A 24,456-nucleotide genomic window follows, 5' to 3' on the forward strand; every position below is an offset into this window, starting at 1 on the left:
TGGCAAACAATTCAGCTTACAGTGTAGACACCCAGTTAATTCTAACGCCTAACTCAACATAGTTTCTATTGTTTTTAACTAGGGAGGTGGCAACAAGAACAGATGCAGCCCAGCCAGTAGAATCCTGCTTATATCCATCAGTGTATATAACTTGTGACAAATTATTACTAACAGTTTAGCGAGAAATTTCTTCTTGACTAGTTGCTTTTACAAGTGATTTAAGGAAGGGATTACTAGTAATGAGCTTCGTGAGAGGGGCTTGTAAATATGTGATATTAAATGAACACACATTCCATGGAGGGATAAAATGCTCTGGTTGTCTACAGTAATACAGTTCGTTAAAGTTATAAAACTTAATATAATTGAACGTTTTAACAACCCACTGAAATATATATTTTACTTTCTAGACATTTAGTAAGATTTGTAGTGACAGTGTCTGGTTCATTTCTTAATATTCTAATACCAAGCACAGTGTTAACCTCAATAATCCTATCACTGATACAAGAAACACCCAAGGTCCTTCCTCTTATTAAGAACCTTGGTAGATTTAGGACAGCCAATACGTTACACGTTCTACTCTCCTAAGTTTTTGTTAATTTTTACTTTAAATCGCAATTTCAGGAAGCAGAACTAATAAGAAGAAAAAGAGATGGCAGGGAAAAGCAACAACACAACATAGGCAGTGTAAATATGGTCAGACAAGTGAAACTCGGGGGCTGAGAATAAACCCTGAAATAGATATCAAATAATGATAAGGGAAAGTGGTAGAGGCTGCCACACAAAGAGAAGGACCTCGGGATAATTATAGTATGGAACGGTATGGCACTGGTTTTTGTTAAAAGCTACAACCAATAATATTAATCAAGCTCAGGACAATTATCAATCTCCGAAGTTAAAGCGAGGCTTATTCTCCCATTACCTGGTTCTGCGACCACCTAACCTCACTTGCTTGAGCTGGCTTCTCACATGTGACTTCATGACCTCATTCTTTCACCTCAGGACCTCTCTCTAACCTCCTATAAATACTCATATCTTGTCCTCTGTGTGAATTTATGAAGTCCCTGGTGGACGAAACGTCTTCATAATACGTAAAATATTATAACCCTTATGTGCCTTACAGACACAGATAAATAGTACCAAACATATCGCAACAGAAAGTCAGGAGACTGGCCAAAGAACGCTTGCTTATCATCTTGTCCCTGTACATCCACCAAAACACTGCTAAATACAGTCGTTCAAGCCTTCTCACACGCTAGCCTTGTCCCACTGAGAAAGTTAACCCCGTTGCCTCTCCCCACTAGACTGGACGTGCCACAGTAAGTGGTGTAGACGCCGGCTTTGAAAAATAGATGACACTAATCAGTATAACACTGAAGGATTAATAACCCAAGAAAACCAAGGACCATGGCTTAATTTCATTAGGTATCCCCGAAGGAAGACCTTTAAGTGGTTGCCTGAATTTGCTTTTCTTTTTTCCTTCTTCCTACTTTTCGCTTTCATTTCTCTCGCAACTCGAGAACACCTCATCCGATTGGATTCAAATTTTGAACGCTTGTATACGGTAAGGAAGACCAAATCCTGGTTACAACTAGCATGTGCAGGTGCCCCATGACCAAAGTTATTGAACTTATTTGATTTAGGACATCAGACTTTCGGTTTCAAACTCAGTGCATTAGACTTACGTGGCTCCACATCCTATTCCTGACCCCACATCCTCATCCCACACAGCAGTCGCCCCTTCCCTTCCCCTGTTGACTGAGGGCACAGTGGTACAATAGTCGCAACAACAATACTATCACACAAAGGAAGGAGGGGAAGCACAGTCATCGTTTTACACATTTTCCTTCTACGCACCACTAAAATTATCACGTTTGCAGTCTGTGCAAAGCTTTTAGCTTCTAGCTCACCGACTTGTGATAGCTCTCGACTATAGCAAACTATTGTAATAAAGTTGGTAGAATTACCGACAATATGTAAAGTAAAAGGACACAAGTGCAACTAATGTGACATTTTATTGTGGCAACGTTTCGCTCTCCAGGAGCTTTATCAAGCCATTACAAACAATACCCTCTGTGTCCATGTATTGTTTGTAATGGCTTGATAAAGCTCCTGAAGAGCGAAACGTTGCCACAATAAAATGTCACATTAGTTGCACTTGTGTCCTTTTACTTTACATAGCAAACTATCTTGATGATAACCTGTGATAACTTTCGTCTAGACCCAGCTATCTTGTGAAAGTTCTGGGTTAGCTCACCCCTCAAGGAAGGATCCTTGACGCTGGTGAGGGGCTCTTAATCTAGGAAATTGGATCTTTGCTACAGTTCCCTGAATTAAGCCTGAATACCTTCCACATCCCCCTCACAGGCACTGTATAATCCTACGGATTTAGCGTTTCCCCCTTGATTATAATAATCTGGGTTAATTCAAACTATCTTGATCATGACCTGCGACAACTCGCAGACAGGTCAAGCTAAGGAAATAAGACACAATGCGGGTTACATTTTTTTTTTTATGAAGACGTATCGCCCACCAAGGACCTCACATTAAAATGCCATAACCTGGTGTGGTACCACAGACTAGCCTATCACGATGGTGGATAATTGTCTTTCATTCTGAATGTGTGTGTGTGTGTGTGTGTGTGTGTGTGTGTGTGTGTGTGTGTGTGTGTGTGTGTGTGTGTGTGTGTGTGTGTGTGTGTGTGTGTGTGTGTGTGTGTGTATGTGTGTGTGTGTACTCACCTAGTTGTACTCACCTAGTTGAGGTTGCGGGGGTCGAGTCCGAGCTCCTGGCCCCGCCTCTTCACTGATCGCTACTAGGTCACTCTCCCTGAGCCGTGAGCTTTATCATACCTCTGCTTAAAGCTATGTATGGATCTTGCCTCCACTACATCGCTTCCCAAACTATTCCACTTACTGACTACTCTGTGGCTGAAGAAATACACACACACATATATGTGTGTATGTGTATGTGTGTATGTGTGTGTGTGTGTGTGTATATGTGTGTGTGTGTGTGTGTGTGTGTGTGTGTATATGTGTGTGTGTGTGTGTGTGTGTGTGTGTGTGTGTGTGTATATGTGTGTGTGTATGTGTGTGTGTGTGTGTATATGTGTGTGTATATGTGTGTGTATGTGTGTGTGTGTATGTGTGTGTGTGTGTGTGTGTGTGTGTGTGTACTCACCTATTTGTACTCACCTATTTGTGGTTGCAGGGGTCGAGTCACAGCTCCTGGCCCCGCCTCTTCGCTGATTGCTACTAGGTCCTCTCTCTCCCTGCCCCATGAGCTCTATCATACCTCGCCTTAAAACTATGTATGGTTCCTGCCTCCACCACATCACTTTCTAGGCTATTCCATGGCCTGACTACTCTATGACTGAAGAAATACTTCCTAACATCCCTTTGATTCATCTGAGTCTTCAACTTCCAATTGTGACCTCTTGTGTCTGTGTCCTATCTCTGGAACATCCCGTCTTTGTCCACCTCGTCTATTCCGCGCAGTATTTTATATGTCGTTATCATGTCTCCCCTGACCCTCCTGGCCTCCAGTGTCGTCAGGCCGATTTCCCTCAACCTTTCTTCATAGGACAACCCCCGTAGCTCTGGGACTAGTCTTGTTGCAAACCTTTGCACTTTCTCTAATTTCTTGACGTGCTTGACTAGGTGTGGATTCCAAACTGGTGCTGCATACTCCAGTATGGGCCTGACGTAGATGGTGTACAGAGTCTTAAACGAATCCTTACTGAGGTATCGGAACGCTATCCGTAGGTTTGCCAGGCGCCCGTATGCTGCAGCAGTTATCTGATTGATGTGCGCCTCAGGAGATATGCTCGGTGTTATACTCACCCCCAGATCTTTTTCCTTGAGTGAGGTTTGCAGTCTTTGGCCATCTAAACTATATTGTGTCTGCGGTCTTCTTTGCCCTTCCCCAATCTTCATGACTTTGCATTTGGCAAGGTTAAATTCAAGGAGCCAGTTGCTGGACCAGGCTTGTAGCCTGTCCAGATCTCTTTGTAGTCCTGCCTGATCCTCGTCCGATTCGATTCTTCTCATTAACTTCACATCGTCTGCAAACAAGGACACTTCTGAGTCTATCCCTTCCGTTATGTCGTTCACGTATACCAAGAACAGCACAGGTCCTAGGACTGACCCCTGTGGAACCCCGCTTGTCACAGGCGCCCACTCTGACACCTCGTCGCGTACCATGACTCGTTGTTTCCTCCCTGTCAGATATTCTCTGATCCATTGCAGTGCCTTTCCTGTTATGTGTGCCTGGTCCTCTAGCTTTTGCAGTAACCTCTTGTGAGGAACTGTGTCGAAAGCCTTCTTGCAGTCCAAAAATACGCAGTCGATCCACCCCTCTCTCTCTTGTCTTACTTCTGTCACCTTGTCATAAAACTCTAGTAGGTTTGTGACACAGGATTTTCCTTCCCTGAAACCGTGCTGGTTGTCAATTATACACTTGTTTCTTTCCAGGTGCCCCACCACTCTCCTCCTGATGATCTTCTCCATGACCTTGCATACTATACACGTTAGAGACACAGGTCTGTAGTTTAGTGCCTCATGTCTGTCTCCCTATGTGTGTGTATGTGTGTGTGTGTGTGTGTGTGTGTGTGTGTGTGTGTGTGTGTGTGTGTGTGTGTGTGTGTGTGTGTGTGTGTGTGTGTGTGTGTGTGTACTCACCTAATTGTGGTTGAAGGGGTCGACACTCAGCTCCTGGCCCCGCCTCTTCACTGATCGCTACTAGGTCCTCTCTCTCTCCGCTTCATGAGCTTTGTCATACCTCTTCTTAAAACTATGTATGGTTCCTGCCTCCACTACTTCACTTGCTAGGCTATTCCACTTCCTGACAACTCTATGACTGAAGAAATACTTCCTAACGTCCCTGTGACTCGTCTGAGTCTTCAGCTTCCAGTTGCGACCCCTTGTCCCTGTGTCCCCTCTCTGGAACATCCTATCTCTGTCCACCTTGTCTATTCCCCGCAGTATCTTGTATGTCGTTATCATGTCTCCCCTGACCCTTCTGTCCTCCAGTGTCGTCAGTCCGATTTCCCTTAACCTTTCCTCGTACGACATTCCCTTGAGCTCTGGGACCAGCCTTGTTGCAAACCTTTGTACTTTCTCTAACTTCTTGACGTGCTTGACCAGGTGTGGGTTCCAGACTGGTGCTGCATACTCCAGTATGGGCCTAACATACACAGTGTACAGTGTCTTGAACGATTCCTTATTAAGGTATCGGAACGCTATTCTCAGGTTTGCCAGGCGCCCGTATGCTGCAGCAGTTATTTGGTTGATGTGTGCCTCCGGTGATGTGCTCGGTGTTATGGTCACCCCAAGGTCTTTCTCCCTGAGTGAGGTCTGTAGTCTTTGTCCACCTAGCCTATACTCTGTCTGCGGTCTTCTTTGCCCCTCCCCAATCTTCACGACTTTGCATTTGGCTGGATTGAATTCGAGAAGCCAGTTACTGGACCACATGTCCAGCCTGTCCAGGTCTCTTTGCAGTCCTGCCTCATCCTCGTCCGATTTAATTCTTCACATCAACTTCACGTCATCTGCGAACAGGGACACTTCAGAGTCTATTCCTTCCAACATGTCGTTCACATATATCAAAAATAGCACTGGTCCTAGAACTGACCCCTGTGGGACCCCGCTCGTAACAGGCGCCCACTGTGATACCTCTTCACGTACCATGTCTCGTTGCTGCCTCCCTGTCAGGTATTCCCTTATCCATTGCAGTGCCCTCCCCTTTACATGTGCCTGATCCTCCAGCTTCTGCACTAATCTCTTGTGGGGAACTGTGTCAAAGGCCTTCCTGCAGTCTAGGAAAACGCAATCTACCCACCCCTCTCTCTCGTGTCTTACTTCTGTTACCTTGTCATAAAACTCCAGGAGGTTTGTGATACAGGATTTGCCTTCCATGAACCCATGCTGGTTTTCATTTATAATCTTGTTCCTTTCCAGGTGTTCGACCACTCTCCTCCTGATAATCTTCTCCATGACTTTGCACACAATACATGTCAGAGACACAGGTCTGTAGTTTAGTGCCTCGTTTCTGTTTCCTTTCTTAAATATGGGGACTACATTAGCTGTCTTCCATTTCTCAGGTAGTTGCCCAGTTTCAAGGGATGTGTTGAAGATTGTGGTTAGAGGCATGCACAGCATCTCTGCTCCTTCTCTAAGGACCCATGGGGAGATGTCCGGTCCCATCGCCTTTGAGGTGTCAAGGTCACTTAAGAGCTTCACCTCCTCCTCAGTTGTTCGTATGTCATCCAACACTTGTTGGTATATTCCCTCTTGATGTTCCCTTCTGTGCTGTCTTCCCACAGCCCTTCCTGTCTCTACTGTAAAAACTTCCTTAAATCTCCTGTTAAGCTCCTCACATACCTCCTGATCATTTCTTGTGAGTTCTCCACCTTCTGTCCTTAATCTGATCACCTGGTCTTTGACAGTTGTCTTCCTCCTATGTGGCTATACAACAGTTTCGGGTCAGTCTTGATTCTCGATGCTATGTCATTTTCATACTGTCGCTGGGCCTCCCTCCTTACCTGTGCATACTCATTCCTGGCTCTGCGACTGATCTCCCTATTTTCGTGTGTTCTCTGCCTTCTGTACTTTTTCCATTCTCTATTGCACTTTGTTTTTGCCTCCTTACACCGTCGTGTAAACCAGGGGCTCGTTCTGGTCTTCCCGTTGTTACTGTTGCCCTTGGGAATAAACTTTTCCACTGCCTCCTTGCATTTTGTTGTTACATATTCCATCATTTCATTTACTGGCTTTCCTGCCAGTTCTGTCCCACTGGACCTCCCGCAGGAAGTTCTTCAACCCTATGTAGTCCCCTCTTTTATAGTCAGGCTTTTCCCATTCAACTCCTGTTATTCTCTCCACTTACAGCTCTATGTATTCAAAGCACAGAACCATGTGGTCGCTAGCTCCTAGGGGACTCTCATACTTGATGTCCTCAATGTCTGAGCTGCCCAGGGCGAATACAAGGTCCAATCTTGCTGGTTCATCCTTCCCTCTCACTCTGGTAGTGTCCTTAACATGTTGGTGCATGAGGTTTTCCAGCACCATGTCCAACATCCTGGCTTTCCATGTTTCGGGACCCCCATGTGGCTCCAGGTTTTCCCAGTCGATCTCCCTGTGGTTGAAATCCCCCATAACCAGAAACTTTGCTCTGGTGGAATGAGCTCTTCTTGCCACCTCAGCAAGTGTGTCCACCATTGCTCTGTTGCTTTCTTCATATTCCTCTCTTGGCCTCCTGCAGTTCTGTGGTGGATTATACATCACTGCAATGACCACTTCGTGTTCCCCAGACTGAAGTGTACCTGCTATGTAGTCTCTTTCTCCCGTCTCATCTATGCCTTCCATTTTCTCGAATTTCCATCTGTTTTTTTACGAGCAGAGCAACCCCACCTCCCCCCCCTGCCCCTTCTATCTTTCCTCATGATCTGGTATCCTGGTGGGAAGATTGCATCTGTTATTGTCTCCGTGAGTTTTGTTTCTGTAACTGCTATGATGTCTGGGGACTTCTCATTGACTCTTTCTTGCCATTCCTCATGTTTATTCGTTAATCCATCTGCATTTGTGTACCAAACCTTCAACCTTTGTTCTAATACTGTAACTGTGGTGCGGGGGGTGGGAACAGAGGGATCGGTGTGTGATGGTTGGTTTGGATTGTTCAGTTGCCTTGGGGGTGTCGTGGCTGGAGTCCTTCTGCAGGTGTTTCTGGGGGGTGTGCTTGTCCTTCCATTTGATCCTGGGTTATTCTGCTCTCCTTTTTCATTTCCTCCCATTTCTCCTTTCGTTTTTGAACTCTCTCTCATCGTCTTCCTTTCGTCCTGTGTTCTGTCTCGATCGAGGTACACACTCCGGAACTCCTGCTTGCCTCTCAGCCGTGCTTTCTCCTGCAGGATCATGGTTTGGGTTGATTCTGCCTTGAAAATTACTTTGAGAGGCCGATTCCTTTTCCTTGTGAACCACCCAATTCTCCGAAAATTTGCCACCTGGGTTATGTCCCCCTCGCCTATCACCTTCATGATATCTTCAATCGCTTTTTCTCCTCCTGCTTTCTTTCTTCATAAGTTTCCCCTTTAGCTTCGTCTAGCCCATAGACAAACACGGATCTCTCCCTTTCCACCTCCCACTGTGACTCCCATTGCATCCTCTGTGTTTTAGTTCCTTCCCGTGGAGTGTTCCTTCCTTCAGTCCCTTCCCTAGTTATGGCCCCTATGCTTCTTGGTTTGTCCTTCCTGCTCACCTGTTCCTGGCCCCCACAGGTATCTGGTATGGTCCCTGTACATGTCCTAGTTCCTTCAATGTCTTCCAACCTCTCATTCTGTCCTAGTGTGCTCCTTGTCTTTGTTTTGGCCCCATGTGGGTTTGACACGTGGCCCGGTGGCCTGGTGGCTAAAGCTCCCGCTTCACACACGGAGGGCCCGGGTTCGATTCCCGGCGGGTGGAAACATTCGACACGTTTCCTTACACCTGTTGTCCTGTTCACCTAGCAGCAAATAGGTACCTGGGTGTTAGTCGACTGGTGTGGGTCGCATCCTGGGAGACAAGATTAAGGACCCCAATGGAAATAAGTTAGACAGTCCTCGATGACGCACTGACTTTCTTGGGTTATCCTGGGTGGCTAACCCTCCGGGGTTAAAAATCCGAACGAAATCTTATCTTATCTGACAGGACCTCTGCATACAGTTTAGTTTCCATGCTTCCTTCAGACCTGTTGTCTGTGTCTGATGTAGCCATTGCCGATGCTACTTCTGTAATATCTTTGACTCTGTGCTGATTTCTGCTGCTGTGGCCTGTTGCTTCCACCTTCTGCATTCTGCTGCTAACCTCTCTTCCATCTTCCTTTCCAGCTCATCTAGTCTCCTTCCCCAGTCTTCCTCCCTTTTTTTGAGCTCTACCTCCCATTCCTCCCTCCCAGATTCGTTCTTGGAGCCCCTTGTCCTCATCCTGGTTCTAGGTTCCCCCATTGCTCCACAGAAGGGGGGACAGGTGGTTAGGGGGAGGGGATGGATGGTTGTGGGGGAGGGGGAGGATGGTTATTGGAGGGGTAGAGATAGTTGGGGGAGGGGGTTAGATGGTTTGGGGGAGGGGTAGGTGGCTAGGGTTAGATGGTTAGGGATGGGGGAGAGGTGGTTAGGGGAGGGGGGAGTACGTGTTTGAGAGAGAGGGGATGGATGGTTATGGGGAGGAGGAGGATGGTTATTGGAGGGAGGGAGGTAGTTGGGGGGTTAGATGGTTTGGGGAGGGGTTAGGTGGTTTGGGGGAGGGGTTGGTGGCTAAGGTGAGGTGGTTAGTGAAGGGGGAGAGGTGGTTAGGGGACGGAGGGGTACGTGTTTGTGTCAAGTGTTTGTGTCAAGTGGTGGAGGGTGTGTGTGTGTGTGTGTCTCTCTCTCTTTCTCTTTCATGCCGAATAGGCAAATCTTGCAATTTTGGTTTAAATAGCAATGCTCTTCTTGCCGAATAAGGCAAGCGAAAATTTGTGTATGCAATAATTTCGTAAAAATCATTCTGAACCTAACGGAAAAAATATATTTCATTGTGTTTGTTTATTATTAAATTATTGTAAACTTATCTTAAATATATTTAGTTGCAATAGGCTAAATTAAATTGCGCTTGTTATAATAAAGTTAGGTAAGTTTTCTAAGGTTCTTTTGGTACAAAATTATTCATTTTTACATTAACATAAATGAAAAAATATACCTCTAAACGTATAATAGAAAATTTTAAAAAGGGCTTAATTTTAAACGAGTTCTTCCTAATTGACCAGTTTTACCTAGTCGGCACACACACACACATTATATATATATATATATATATATATATATATATATATATATATATATATATATATATATGTGTGTGTGTGTGTGTGTGTGTGTGTGTGTGTGTGTGTGTGTGTGTGTGTTGCGTATGTGTGTGTGTGTGTGTGTGTGTGTGTGTGTGTGTGTACTCACCTAGTTGAGGTTGCGGGGGTCGAGTCCGAGCTCCTGGCCCCGCCTCTTCACTTATCGCTACTAGGTCACTCTCCCTGAACCATGAGCTTTATCATACCTCTGCTGTGTGTGTGTGTGTGTGTGTGTGTGTGTGTGTGTGTGTGTGTGTGTGTGTGTGTGTGTGTGTGTGTGAGATGCTTGGCAGCTCTGTAGGTAATAATGGAGAGAGAGAAAAAGAGAGAGTGAGCACTCAGATGAAAATATTCTTCGGATGATTAATCCCAGAACAGGATTACAGAGATCACAATGGGTTTCTGTCAGGCCCCACTTTAATAATTACTTAATATCTTAAAGATGTAATTAACTATGCCCAGTGTGGTTTAACAAAGGCCAATTGTGGAAACTGCACTCTTTTATTATTTTTATGTTACAGTTAATAGGATGAGCTGTGGGTGAACAATAAAGCAGCAGGTCAGGAAGCACATAAAAGTCACTTGTTTTCATAAGTGTCTTCAGATGGAGATTTTATAAGGATTTTTATTGACCTCGAGGTCGGTAAACCAAATAAAACCCAAGAAAGTCAATATGGCTTATTACCATTAGGCTCATTTTATCTTCTTCCCCAGAATACGACCCATATCAGTCCGCTAACACCTACCTTAGGTACCTAATTACTGCTAGTTGAGCAGGAATAACACGTGTAAGGAAACATCATCATCGATTCCACTCGTGTTATGACAGAAAATAAGTCCTTCAGATGCGAGCCAGTTCTACCACGAGACCCACAACAGTCGGCATACACACAGGTACCTACATGCTGCTTTTGTACTTGTGGTTTCCAAGAGGGGTGCGTGCCCGCTACCTTGTAGTGACTCGTATTTGTGAAGCTGACCTATCAAGATTTAGTAGAGTCGCACAAGTACCTCACTATCTCCTAGACTCTTCTGTTCAACTGGAAGACAAGACTAGTAACCGCAGCCAAAAGCTGATACTCAGTGGACCACGAACCACTGCTATCAATATAAATTGGTTTGAACGTCCATTCACAGACCAGTTCAAGGAAGTTGTTCAGACAGCACCTGCATTTGCTCCTCAGCGCAAGCAATGACCGAATTCTGCAGACAGATCAGCTTGCAACTGTTGTTTGTCAGCACATCAAGGTGTGTGTCTTCCCCCCCAACAACTACATGGGCCCTTCATACTGGGTACTCTGGACTACCTTGATGTGAAACATACTTCTTTCTGCTACTTAGGTCCGTTGTAGTCAAGCATTTCACGGTTTAAACTGAAAAATCTTACTTCTAGTCACAAGTCTAATTATTTGGTAAAAACAAGAGGAGTAAAATGCTCCTGCTTTTACTGATATGTTTAATAATAACCCACAGGGAGACAGAAACTCAAAAGATTAATTGGTCTGCTGAGGAGGATCCCAGGAAGGGATCGAAATATACAGACCAATTAATCTTTTGAGTTTCGGTCTCCATGTGGGTTATTACTGAGCACTCAGTGGACACTCAATGTCCACCTACCTGAATTGTGTCGCAGAGGTGTGAGCAAATCTCACACCTCTGCAACTCAGTTTTCCTCAAAGAGTTGTTAAGTTATACCATGAATTAAGGAAAGCTCCTGGACTTCACCTTACGAAAGCAGACAAAACAAATGAGATAGTAATTATGGACAAGGCAGATTACAGGAGAAAAATAACATATTAGAAAATAGGGAAACTGACGTGCCTCTTGAAGACGTTTCGGTCCTGGGACCTTGAGCACTTTTGTGACAGAATACCGGTTATGTATAGCGACCAGAGAGTAGTGGTAGTCGGCTATAGGGAGCCGGAATTGAAGAATAGTTTATCTTGTGGCTGTGTCACGTGGCAGTCTCGGGCACACATGTTCTGACATCGCACGGGCTGAGGATATGGAAATGTTATCACTGGTAGCTATCTGAACGATGGTGTTGGTGGTGGAGAATGAGTGATGTTTCAAGGCACTTCCATCACCTCAAATTTGGTTTCCCTGTAGATCAGATCAGTTCAGTAGGTGGCCCGGTGGCCTGGTGGCTAAAGCTCCCGCTTCACACACGGAGGGCCCGGGTTCGATTCCCGACGGGTGGAAACATTCGACACGTTTCCTTACACCTGTTGTCCTGTTCACCTAGCAGCAAATAGGTACCTGGGTGTTAGTCGACTGGTGTGGGTCGCATCCTGGGGGACAAGATTAAGGACCCCAATGGAAATAAGTTAGACAGTCCTCGATGACGCACTGACTTTCTTGGGTTATCCTGGGTGGCTAACCCTCCGGGGTTAAAAATCCGAACAAAATCTTATCTTATCTTATCTTATCTTGCCAACGCATGACATGTCCCTAGGCGTTTCTATGTATGACAAACTTTGCAGCATCAGTCTCACTGCAGGGGTGTGTGTTTTACTGGTTTTCGTTAAAGAGTCACTTATATACACAGGCACATGACGGTGGTAGTGGTGATGGTGATGGTGGTAGTGGTGGTGATGGTAGTGGTGATGGCTGTAGTGGTAGTGTTGGTAGTGGTGGTGATGGTGGCAGTGATGGTGGTAGTGGTGACGATGATGGTAGTGGTGGTGATGGTAGTAGAGGTGGTGATGGTGGTAGTCGTGGCGATAGTGGTGATGGTAGTGGTGATGGTTGTAGTGATGGTGATGGTTGTAGTGGTGGCAATGGTGGTAGTGGTGATGATGGTGGCAGTAGTGGTGGTAGTGTTGATGGTGGTGGTATTGTTGGTGGTGATGGTGGTGGTGATGGTGGTAGTGGTAATGGTGATAGTGGTCTGATGGTGGTGGTGGTGGTAGTGGTGGTGATGGTGGTAGTGGTAGTGTTGGTGTTGGTAGTGGTGGTGGTAGTGGTGGTGATGGTGGTAGTGGTGGTGATGGTGGTAGTGGTGGTGATGGTGGTAGTGGTGGTGATGGTAGTGGTGCTGGTGGTGACGGTGATAGTAGTGATGGTGATAGTAGTGATGGTGATGGTAGTGATGGCGGTGGTGATGGTAGTGGTGGTGATGGTGATAGTGGTGATGGTGGTAGTGGTAGTGGTGGTGATGGTAGTGGTGGTGATGGTGGTAGTGGTGATGGTGGTAGTGGTGGTGATAGTGGTAGTTGTGGTGATAGTGGTAGTGGTGGTGACGGTGGTAGTGGTGGTGACGCTGGTAGTGGTGGTGGTAGTGGTGGTGATAGTGGTGGTGATAGTGGTAGTGGTCGTGATGGTGGTAGTGGTCGTGATGGTGGTAGTGGTCGTGATGGTTTCAGTGATAGTGATGGCGGTGGTGATATTTGTAGTAGTGATAGGCACATGCACATGTATACATATGAATACACATGCTCAAGTATACATCCGTACATAAATACATTCATACACACATGCGTAAAAGCGTACATACATAAAGTGAACATATACAGTCATACATGAACCCATGCACACATACAATACACACACACACATATATACATTCTCGCACTTATACATATGCATATTTACATACACAAGTGTAAAAACATACTTGCATGCATAATTATGCACTGCACACGTCTACCCAAACATACATGCACGCACACATATCCAGGCACAAGTATAATACATGTATATATGCATATGTATACATTTGTGTATGTGTATTTTTTACGTATGCGTGTGCAGATGAATACTTATTCATACTGTGTTTAAATACGTGTACATATACAGAAATTATATATATATATATATATATATATATATATATATATATATATATATATATATATATATATATATATATATATATATATATATATATATATATATATATATATATATATATATATACACATACTCGTTCACACAAACATGTATAAGCATACATCTGCACACGCATATATACATCTGTACATGCATACCCACCTGCACTATTCCTTCTACATTCCTCGAGGTAGAGGAGACTGAGCTTATAAAGTACGGGGATACCTTATCTCTGATCGCGCAGCGATCGAACATCTATTTGATAAGTGTTTCAGCATACAGAATATAGCACTTATGATAAGATTTTGCTCGGATTTTTAACCCTGAGGGTTTGCCGCCCAGGATAACTCAAGAAAATCAATGCGTCATCCACTGGGATCCTTCAGTCTTGTCCTCCAGGATGTTACCTATACCCAGTCGGCTAACACTCGGGTACCTACTTGCTAGGTGAACGGGGACAGCAGGTGTAAGGAAAACCGCTCAATGTTTCACCCTTGCCAGGGATCGAACCACGGACATTCGGTGTGTAAGGCGAGAGCGCTGCCAACCAGGCCACTGGGACAGTGGCAGCACACACTCTAAACAAGTATTTACTGATCTGCTGGTTCGAGGCCACAATAACATTACTACAGTCAATACACTTGTTCCTGACCCTCTATATTCTAGGATTTAAACTCTGACATTTCTTGACTTAGTAATATCGCTGTTCAAAATTTTAGTTTCCATAGTTTGTCTATCTATCCGTCTGTCTCTCTCCTGTTCCTTAAATTTATCTCATTCACACTGATATTTTTTCTTACTATGACCATCATTTACGTCTAGCAAATTCCGATTTTACTAAATCATAATTAAAATCTCAAGTCTCCAGTCAATTGTACACAATCAGACCTGATGTAATACATAGCTCGGTCGCTCCGTGATCAGAGGGGTATTTTCCATATTATAACCCCAACTCCCTCTACCTATACCTCAGCTGCACCTCACAACCCTCGAGAGGCAAAGAAGCTGCAACTTAACTTCCTTCAGAGACCTTGGAGTTATAACTCGATTCTATCACAAGAAACTGGAGCTTTAGTTCAACACACTAAAGAAGCCTAACACCTGTAGGCTAAAACACGTAAAAGAAGTGAAGTATCTGGCGATCAACACCCCTCAAGTAGACCAAGAGCTTTAGTTCAACATTGAAAGCCTATCACCTCCAGAAGCTGTAAACACCGACGAGGTACAGGAGCTGCAGGTCAACAATTTCAAGAGGTACAAGAGTTGCAGATCAACAACCTCAAAAGGTAGAGGAGCGGCAGATCAAGTCTCAATAGACCCAGGAACGAGAACTCAACCTATTCAAGCACTAGTTTATTTTCCGTCGAGTTTCAGCTCCTTAATAAGGTAAAACAAGAGAGACACAATAATGATCTTCAGACAATATTAGTTTCAGTGTCATGTAACTGAAACCAACAGTCTGATCTTTATATCAAGTTCACATTATTCTTCTATGCAAGGATATAATGCTGGGGCAACATTTTCAAAATTCACAAATAAAAGCATGAGAGCAAGTGTGTACTTAAGTTTTTAAAAAAAGTTAGGTGACAAACTCATCAGGGAAACCAAGGACCCCAGATCGACCAGCTTCCTTGTCTAAAGACTCACTGTTGCGATCCAGAGAGGAAATGCCTGTAACATCCTAATGTAGGTTGAAAGATAAAATTATTATCTCATAAACATTTAAAGGAAATTGCTTAAAAAGTGTGTTTCAGTACAATCAGTAAGAAGTAATCCCAATATCTTATAACCCCAGCCCCTTGTATCTCAATGCATGCAAACAACCTAGTAACTGAGCCTCAAAACCTTTAACATGCGTAAGAGCCGCTGTTCAACTCCCTCGACAAATGTTAGCTATAACCCAACTCTCGCAGGAGGTCCAAGAGCTAGCGACCAACACCTTCAAGAAACACCAGAGCTGGAGATCAACACCTTTAAAAGGCCCGTGAGCTGAAAGAAGTTCCAGTTATGTATCATTTACTATTTAATGTCTTTTTCCATTATAATTATGTGATTAAGGGGTAAAACACTTGTGGAATAGGAATAGTTGGGTATCTTGACTGTGGAAACGTTTTGCTAACAGTGGCTTCTTCAGTCCAATACGGAGAAGAATAGTTGAAGATCAGGAGGAATGTCTGACTTTGGGGTTATTCTAGGTAATTTACGTTATGTATGACAATTGTGCTTGTGTACCTGTGCCTAAATAAACTTACTTATTGATGGACTGATCACATCGACTCCAGGCTGAGGGACTGATTATCTCAAACTCCTCCTGATCTTCAACTATTCTTCTTTGTACTGGACTGAGGAAGCCACTGTTTGGCGAAACGTTTCCACAATAAAGATATCCAAGTATTGCACAAATATCTAATTCATCATCCCGTTGGTTCTCTGAGCCATTTATCTACAATTAAGAGGTTATTAGAGTGTAGTTATTCAGCAGACAGCCTCAATATGGATCGTGGGGTCTGCTGCTGTCTTTTCCATGTAGGCAGCTGATCACAACTAACGGGCCTCTGCTGAACAGGTATGGCGAGTGGGTTAAGCAGCAACGAGGCTATCAGGCAGCAGTCGTATTTAGGACTGTGTGACAGCTGGGGTCACGCGCATTTGCTTGGCTAGCCTTGACTAACAGGTCTGAACTGAGAGGTTTTGCTTATCCCAGATTATAGAGCATGTGTAATGTGAGCTGTCGTCGTCAGGGTTAACACTGAAGGACAGCAGTAATGTACGATGCCATCGTGAGTTGTACAGTCACGTGGTACTGACCTTACTCTAACTGTGGGGATCGAGTCACAGCTAATGGCCCCGCCTCTTCGACATCGACCGGTATGACAGGTTCCTATATTGGAAGCTACTGAATCCACTTTCTCATTCAATTCCATTCTTGAGTACAAAATGACTATAGAGTAGTGCTGTGAACTGTACAGATTCAGTAATATATATAGTACTATATAACATACCGTCATTGTACAGTGGAATGAAATGCAATGAAGAGTTGCAGGTGTACTGACAGTGTGTGGTCTCAAGTGTCCTGATGCGGTGTACCAGTGGAGTGTAATGACAGTATTGTGGTGGCCATCCACGCGGTTTTGAAGGTCATGTCAGTCGCATTGTTTACTGCGGGGAAGGGCACCATTAATGATGTGCACACTGCTGAATGGTGTTGAAAAACAGACAAACGTTACAAAACAAAGAGTTTATCGGAACCGCGTTTCGCTCTGTTGAAAGCTTATTAAACAAGTATTACTTTGTGGAGCTAACAAATGAAGTTGTCCTACAAAAAACTTGTTTTGCAAGGAGCTTTTTTCACTCCAGTGGCCACTACGCTATCCGGGTCCAAGGAACGTTGTGTTGTGTTCATTTCGCGGAAATTATGCAAACGGTACTCTCATTTTAATCAGTGGGGAGCGCTAAACTCATAGAAGTCACACAGCGCCTGGGAAATGGGAAGAAATCAGCTCGATCCAAGGGAGGGCAGGTCCAATATGCAAACTGTAAGTGATGTGTAGTGATAATCTGATAGTCTTGCCATTACTAAATATCAATGTGTCAACTTGTTATAAGGTATGTCTCCTGGTTCGAAAATAGAACGTTCAGCTCACAACCCAAGGGGTTGTGAGCAGATTCGAACTTGGGCAGAACGAAGCGTATGGACAAGTGTTCTTACACCAGCTGTCTCTGTTCACCTTGCAGTAGATACCTAGGAGTTAATTCGGGTGTTGTGGGTCGCATCTTAGGGAAGATAATCTAATATCCCCGATAAACATATGACTGCTTTGTTCGGAATAAGGATATACGACAGTGAAATCAGCCAGGGCTGAAGGTTACTACAGCTAATACAGCAGCCAGGAAAAATGTTACTATTATTATAATCAAAAAGAAGCGCTAAACAGGGCTATACAGCGCTGAGAAAAAAAAAATGTTACTAGAGGCAAAGAATGGTTGCTGTGTTGAAAAAAAGCTTCTATTGGCCAGGAGACTGGGAAGCTGCGACGTAAAACGAAGGGCTCGTGCTGGCTGTGTGGTGAAGCGGATCACCGGAAGCATGACTGCAGGATTAGGAAGGTTAATTCTTGTCAACAGAGACTCACGTCTCGACAACGGAAGACAGCAAGGCCAGAGGATCAGGCGAGCCAGAGACTAGATGAACCATCTGCAGAGTGCGTCAGTTGAAAATAAAGGCTGAGCTTGCACGGAAAGTACTCGCCATATGAAGTGTGCCTATTTTGTGGGTATGGTGAGCATTTGTGATGGTAGTCCATCTTGTGGGTACGGTGAGCATTTGTGATGGAAGTCCATCTTGTGGGTATGGCGAGCATTTGTGATGGTAGTCCATCTTGTGGGTATGGTGAGCATTTGTGATGGTAGTCCATCTCGTGGGTATGGTGAGCATTTGTGATGGTAGTCCATCTTGTGGGTTCTGTAAACATTTGTGTTGGCAGTACATCTTTTAGATATGGTGAACAGAAGTAAGTTTCTGTGAACAAGAGCTTTCACTTCTCTGAGCATCACTGTTGGGGCGGACGGAAGGTGACTGAGAGGACGAGGTCCTGCAAAACAGTATGCAGCACCTGAGAGGAACTGCAACCAGGAAGTGCTGAAGCAGTGATCCCTCAACCTTACAAAAGTTAGGCGTGAAGTACCAGAAGTTGAGGTGGATAGAGATTGGGAGGAATTCCTAGAGTAATTCAAGGAAGTTGAGACAGGTGATCGGATTATATTAAGAAGAAAAATTGCTAAACCTATGTAGATTAGGTGGTACATGAGCAAAAGGAAACAACGGCGTCGCCAAAATATCTATATAGGAAGTGGGAAAGGGTTAAGAGTGACTGTCTGGTCGGAGGGAGGAGGGGGGCTAAGTAATTTATTTTGAAGCAGCGTTATTATCGCTATTTTTTATTTTCAGGGCTTAGGAAATTTTTAGGAGGCCTAAGACCCCCAAGCCCCCTTCCCCCTTGAAAGGAAGTCAAGAGTGCAGTTTCTCCAAGGAACTCGACCAGTGAGGGCACAAGCGCATTGAAAAGGAGAAATGAAGTCTACGTGTCTATAATAGAGGACGTTCAAAAACATTTCTGACAGTCCTGAGGGAAGTCATGGGCGCCTCTCCAAAAGCATTCTTCCTGCATTTTTGCATGTTTCATATTTCATGGAAATCTCATGTCCAGTCGGTCGGGAGAGTTCCAGAGTTTGGACTGGCAATTGAGGAGTTGATGGCTTACCCTCATCATGACTGTGTACTTGTTATTATTATATTCATTAAAGAACAAAACTACGTGGTTATTCAATATCAATTAGCTTGTTTACTCCATTTTCTTTTGTAATCAAACTGTAACAGTAATATCTAGATGGACAGCCTTAGGAACAATGTTAATGTATATATTATTAACTCAAATTTATTAAAAGAAAATAATTACACAATACTGTATTACAAGTGCGGCCACCAGCTGTTTGTGCTAACACAAGCAATAGAGAAATTTCCACTAATCTACTAACGGAGATTAATGGAGGAATTTGGGAGAGTATGTAAAAGAAGGAAATTAAAAGTTAACATAGGCAAGAGCCAAGTGATGAGTAACAAAATATGTAAGCAATGAAAGACTGGATATCAAACAGAAGAAAGTATGGATGAAGCAAATGTGTTCAGATATACGAGAGTGGACCTGTCAGCGGATGGATTTATGCAAGTAGAGATAAACCACAAAAGAGAAGAGGGGGGAATAAAGTTGGGCGGTGTGATGAGGCATCTATAGAGACAAAAACATCTTATCTATGGAGGCAAAAAGGGAATGTACAAGAACATAGTGGTACCAACAGTTAAAAAAAGTGTGAATCATTATGAATGAAACAAGGCGGCGGTGCAGATCACGTTAAGCAGTACATCTTTTGTGAAGTACTGTGGCGAGTTTCAGTGCCGCTGGTCATTTCCTTGTGGTTAAACGGGCATTTTTTTTGTCGTGTCAGTGCGTTGTTATTAATTTTTATATGTAACAATGGAATATTTAAAAGAAAACATTGTATGTGTAAATCTGTTTCAAGCTGGGTAAAACGGCTAATGAAATAAAATACTTCAGCAAGCATTTGGCGACAAGCAAATGGGTCAGACTGTACTCAACTAGTTGAGGTTGCAGGGGTCGATTCACAGCTCCTGGCCCCGGTGTTTTAAAGTTTTCTAGATACAAAACAGGATGAACGTTAGATAAGGATGGTGAACGCTCTGGTCATCCATCAATGTTAAAAATAGATGCCAACACTGAAAAAATGAGGAAGGCTATTGATGAGCATACTGACTGAAAATCTGAACACGAGAAGAGTCCCTGCGAAATTTGTGCTCCTGTTGCTGACTCAAGACTAGAAAGGCCATCGCGTTTTCTGCCACCCCCCCCCCCAAAAAAAAAAAATGGTTATCCCCCACCCTTCCTACTCCTCAGATTTAGCTCCCTGTGACTTTTCTCATTGTGGGAAATTATGGGGATGGGGTTAACAGGCACATTCCTGTACTACTTCATCCACATAATTTACGGGGGGTACAACTAAGCAAAAATTTATTAAACTTACCAATATTAGCTGTACCTCAGCGCTAGGTGGGATTTTACAGGCACTAGGCTGCACCATGCCTTCCCTCCATGAGGGGCCCCTCCAGTTCCCCGACTCTTCCACATCCCCCCCCCAGTCCACCTTCATTATAATAATAATAATAATGCAAGTCTCCATGACAGTCGGTCGGGCCTATAAAATTTTAAATGTATAAAAAATTAATACCAGTAACTTGTAAATTATAATACAGTGGACTGTATATTGTGTTTGTGGCTTGAAGGGGATCTATTCAGTCTACAGCATGTAAGTAATGATATATGTATGTTATACAAAAATTATACAAATATTTAGAAAGAAAAATTTAACTTCAGCACACACCATAGATATGTTGGATCACCATTAATTACTTGCAGAACACTTCCCTTTACCAGGCCTGGGAAAGGGTAATCACCCCTTTACCAAGAGTGGAAAAGGGTGATCACCCCTCTCCAGGCCTGGTAAAGGGTAAATGCCTACCTAACAAATAGAACCTAAAATGGCCAGCTAATGAACTATTTGCTAAGTCTGGCTTACCTCTATGGATGAGCAGCCCTGGTGACGCTGTTCTTATATCTTACACTGACACCACTCTACTACAGTGGTTTCATACAAACTATCCCAATTCTTATGCGAGGGACATTAATGTTCCAATAACAAATCCAGACAGGTACACACAATTATGGCCCCTCACCAGCGTCAAGAGGCAGTCGCTGTCGCTGGGGGGGAACAGTCGCAGATGCTCAAAGCAAAAAGAGCAGAAGGTGACGTACTCAACGAAGACTGGGAAGTCAAGATGTCAGGAAACAGGACAAGTGTTTCCTGATGCGGGTCTTAATTATATGATGACCCGCAGCTAGACTATTATTCTCATAATCATGGGGGAGCGCTAAACCCGTAGGATTATACAGCGCCTGTGGGAAGGGGGAATGGAAGATAGGCTTAATTCAGGAAACTGGAGCACAGAGCAATTCCCTTGAGCAAGAGCCCCTCACCATGCAGTTACATAGATTATCATACACAGCAGCATATGTGTATAGTACCTAGGATTACCCAAAAATGTCCATCCCTTTAAAAATTATGGTTATGATTATAACTATTTTTGACATTTTCCAAATGCTGGGAAAGTTTCTCGCCTGACATCCAAATAAACATTACACTCAAAGACCAATTTTAAGCATTTTTTTTTTTTACATTCCTTGCCGACATATGCTGATTATATAATATTGCCAGTGAAGAGGCGGGGCCAGGAGCTGCGACTCGGCCCCTGCAACCACAAATAGGGAAGTACACACTAAACCGTCTAAATGGATACACGTTTGCAAGAGCCTGTCGAGGGGAAGGGGGGGGGGCTTGATGATAGTCAAGGGTTCTTGATCCATGTCACTGGTGTGACCCGCCACTTCCTTGGATCAAACCTGAGTGCCTGCCATTCCAAATTCACCAGGCGCGTATAGCGCTGTACGACCCTTAGGGGTTTAACACTTAATCATAATCCAGGCGCGTATGATCACTACGGGTTTAGTGCTTCGACATAAACAATGTCACACTGATTTTATTGTTATCTTAGGTTCAAGTATTTATGTTCTCGTAACATACGTACGTATTCAAAATAAATAATTTTGCTTCGCACATTATATAAATAAAAAGCCTAAATAAAAACTTACCATCGAATCTTGACTTGCTATAACTTTTAGAAAATAAAATTAATCTATAATTGCCTTTTGTTTATACTTTTATTCAGTGACATGATGTTTATTGATATTAATGTTATGACACTATTATCACTTAACTCAGAGATTTATTTAAGACTGAAGTGTTTTTCTCGGGTAATTTGAAGTAACTACCTGTCATGCCTAATATAACTCTCCTAGTGTTAAGTTCATCACTCTTTTTTATTGTCATTGTAAGAAGACTCACCTATGTCAGTCTGGCTGCTGGTGGAGCCACCATCAACCTTAAAACACTATAATAATCCACAAATAGAGAGAACAACACAGCAGCTGCTGGAGGACACACGCGGGTGTCTGGCCAGACCACCGCCACAAAAATGAGGATTACACAATATCTATGTCGTGCCGAATAGGTAAAGCTTGCGATTTAGGCTTAAATAGCAACGCTCTTCTTGCCGAATAAGGCAAGCAAAAATTTGCGTATGCAATAATTTCGCAAAAATTATTTTGTACCTAACGGAAAAAAAATATATTTCATTGTGTTTATTATTAAATTACTGTATTATTATTATTATTATTATTATTATTATAATCAAGGGGGTAGCGCTAAACCCGGAGGATTATACAGCACCTGGGGGGGGGCATTCAGGCTTAATTCGGGGAACTGGAGCACAGATCCAATTCCCTAAATCAAGAGCCCCTCACCAACATCACGGAACCTTCCTTGAGGGGCACACATAGTAAACTTATATAAAACATATTTAGTTGTATTAGGCTAAATTAAATTGCTCTTGTAATAATAAGGTTGGGAAAGTTTCCCCAAGGTCCTTTTAGTACAAAATCATTATCATTAATATAAATGAAAAAAAATGTATCTTTAATTGTATGAGAAAATTTTAGAAAGGAATTGATTTTAAACGAGCTCTCGTTAATTGACCAATTTTACCTATTCGGCACAACATATATAAACAATAGATTTACTTCCACATGATACTCGGTTATTGCAATTTTTATTAGGCGGGATTTATTATTATAATAAAAAAGAAGCGCTAAGCCACAAGGGCTATACAGCAGCAGGATTTATTAGAGCAATATGGAAGCCCCCTGGTTATGCAGAGCTTTAGTCTGGGTAAAATTCCACATTGACTAATGAGTTATTATAATTGAACTTATTGTATTGACTTATTATTATTATTATAATCAAAAAGAAGCGCTAAGCCACAAGGACTATACAGCATTGTATTGACTTGATTGGGTTATCATTGGTTCGGTTCCACATTCTTTGACTTTATTGGCTTATGCAAGGTTAGATTGTACACAGTGTGAGTATCAGGATAAATTCCATTGATTTTACTGATTATCATCATTTTAGGGAAGCGCTAAGCCCGTAGGATTATACAGCACCTGTGGGGGAAGATGGAAGACAGTAAGGCTTAATTCAGAGAATTGCATCACAGTTCCAATTCCCTAGATGAAGAGCCCCTCGCCAGCATCAAGGATGATTTTATTGAAAAGCAAAATAAATTATATTCAAAGATAGAGCCTACAATAGTTACATATAGAAAAAGTTACAAGGGTATGCAAACTTAAAATCCACAATAAGAAAGAACTAAAAGGCACAATACCGTGACTGGAACATTAAACATAATAAAAAAGAAGCGCTAAACCTACAAGGGTCATACAGCGCAGCAGGGCAGGAAAGGGTGCAGGGGTATTGGGTAGCAAGAACTTGAGGTAGAAGAATTGAGACACTTATGCAACACATGGGAATCTTTATTGAAGAAACGTTTCGCCACACAGTGGCTTCATCAGTCCAATACAAAGTAGAAATGGGTAAGGAGAGTAGAAGTTTGAGGTAATCAGTCCCTCAACCTGGAATCGATGTGTTCAGTCCATCACTCTTGTAGGAAGTGCAGCACAGGGCCAGAGAGGTGGCTTATATACTGCGGTGAGATGAGTCCAAGCAGGAAGAGGCGGGATCACAGTGGGACCTGCCACTAGTGTATTGGACTGATGAAGCCACTGTGTGGCAAAACGTTTCTTCAATAAAGATTCCCATGTGTTGCATAAGTGTCTCAATTCTTCAACTTGTCGGTTTTCAAAACCATTCATCACATCTGTCAGACACTGCAACATCATGGGATCTTGGTACAAAGACTTCAACGCTTGCCCAACCTTTGGGCGACGACCTACTTACACTAGTGGCAGGTCCCACTGTGATCCCGCCTCTTCCTGCTTGGACTCATCTCACCGCAGTATATAAGTCACCTCTCTGGCCCTGTGCTGCACTTCCTACAAGAGTGATGGACTGAACACATCGATTCCAGGTTGAGGGACTGATTACCTCAAACTTCTACTCTCCTTACCCATTTCTACTTTGTATTGGACTGATGAAGCCACTGTGTGGCGAAACGTTTCTTCAATAAAGATTCCCATGTGTTGCATAAGTGTCTCAATTCTTCAACTTGTCGGTTTTCAAAACCATTCA

At 43.4% G+C, this 24,456-nt stretch overlaps 1 protein-coding gene across 1 annotated transcript in view; it reads right to left on the minus strand.

Moving 5' to 3' along the window:
* LOC128697405 (LAMP family protein lmp-1-like) overlaps positions 1-20,339 on the minus strand; it is a 344,488-nt gene extending 324,149 nt beyond the window's left edge. The window contains exon 1 of the mRNA XM_070094195.1: positions 20,281-20,339. Within this exon, the coding sequence (XP_069950296.1) occupies positions 20,281-20,337 (57 nt within the window). The 5' untranslated portion in view covers positions 20,338-20,339. The remainder of the gene's footprint in view (positions 1-20,280) is intronic.
* Between the last annotated feature and the right edge of the window lie 4,117 nt (positions 20,340-24,456).

This window comes from Cherax quadricarinatus, chromosome 44 (assembly GCF_038502225.1).
Source record: "Cherax quadricarinatus isolate ZL_2023a chromosome 44, ASM3850222v1, whole genome shotgun sequence".
NCBI classification, from domain to species: Eukaryota; Metazoa; Arthropoda; class Malacostraca; order Decapoda; family Parastacidae; genus Cherax; species Cherax quadricarinatus.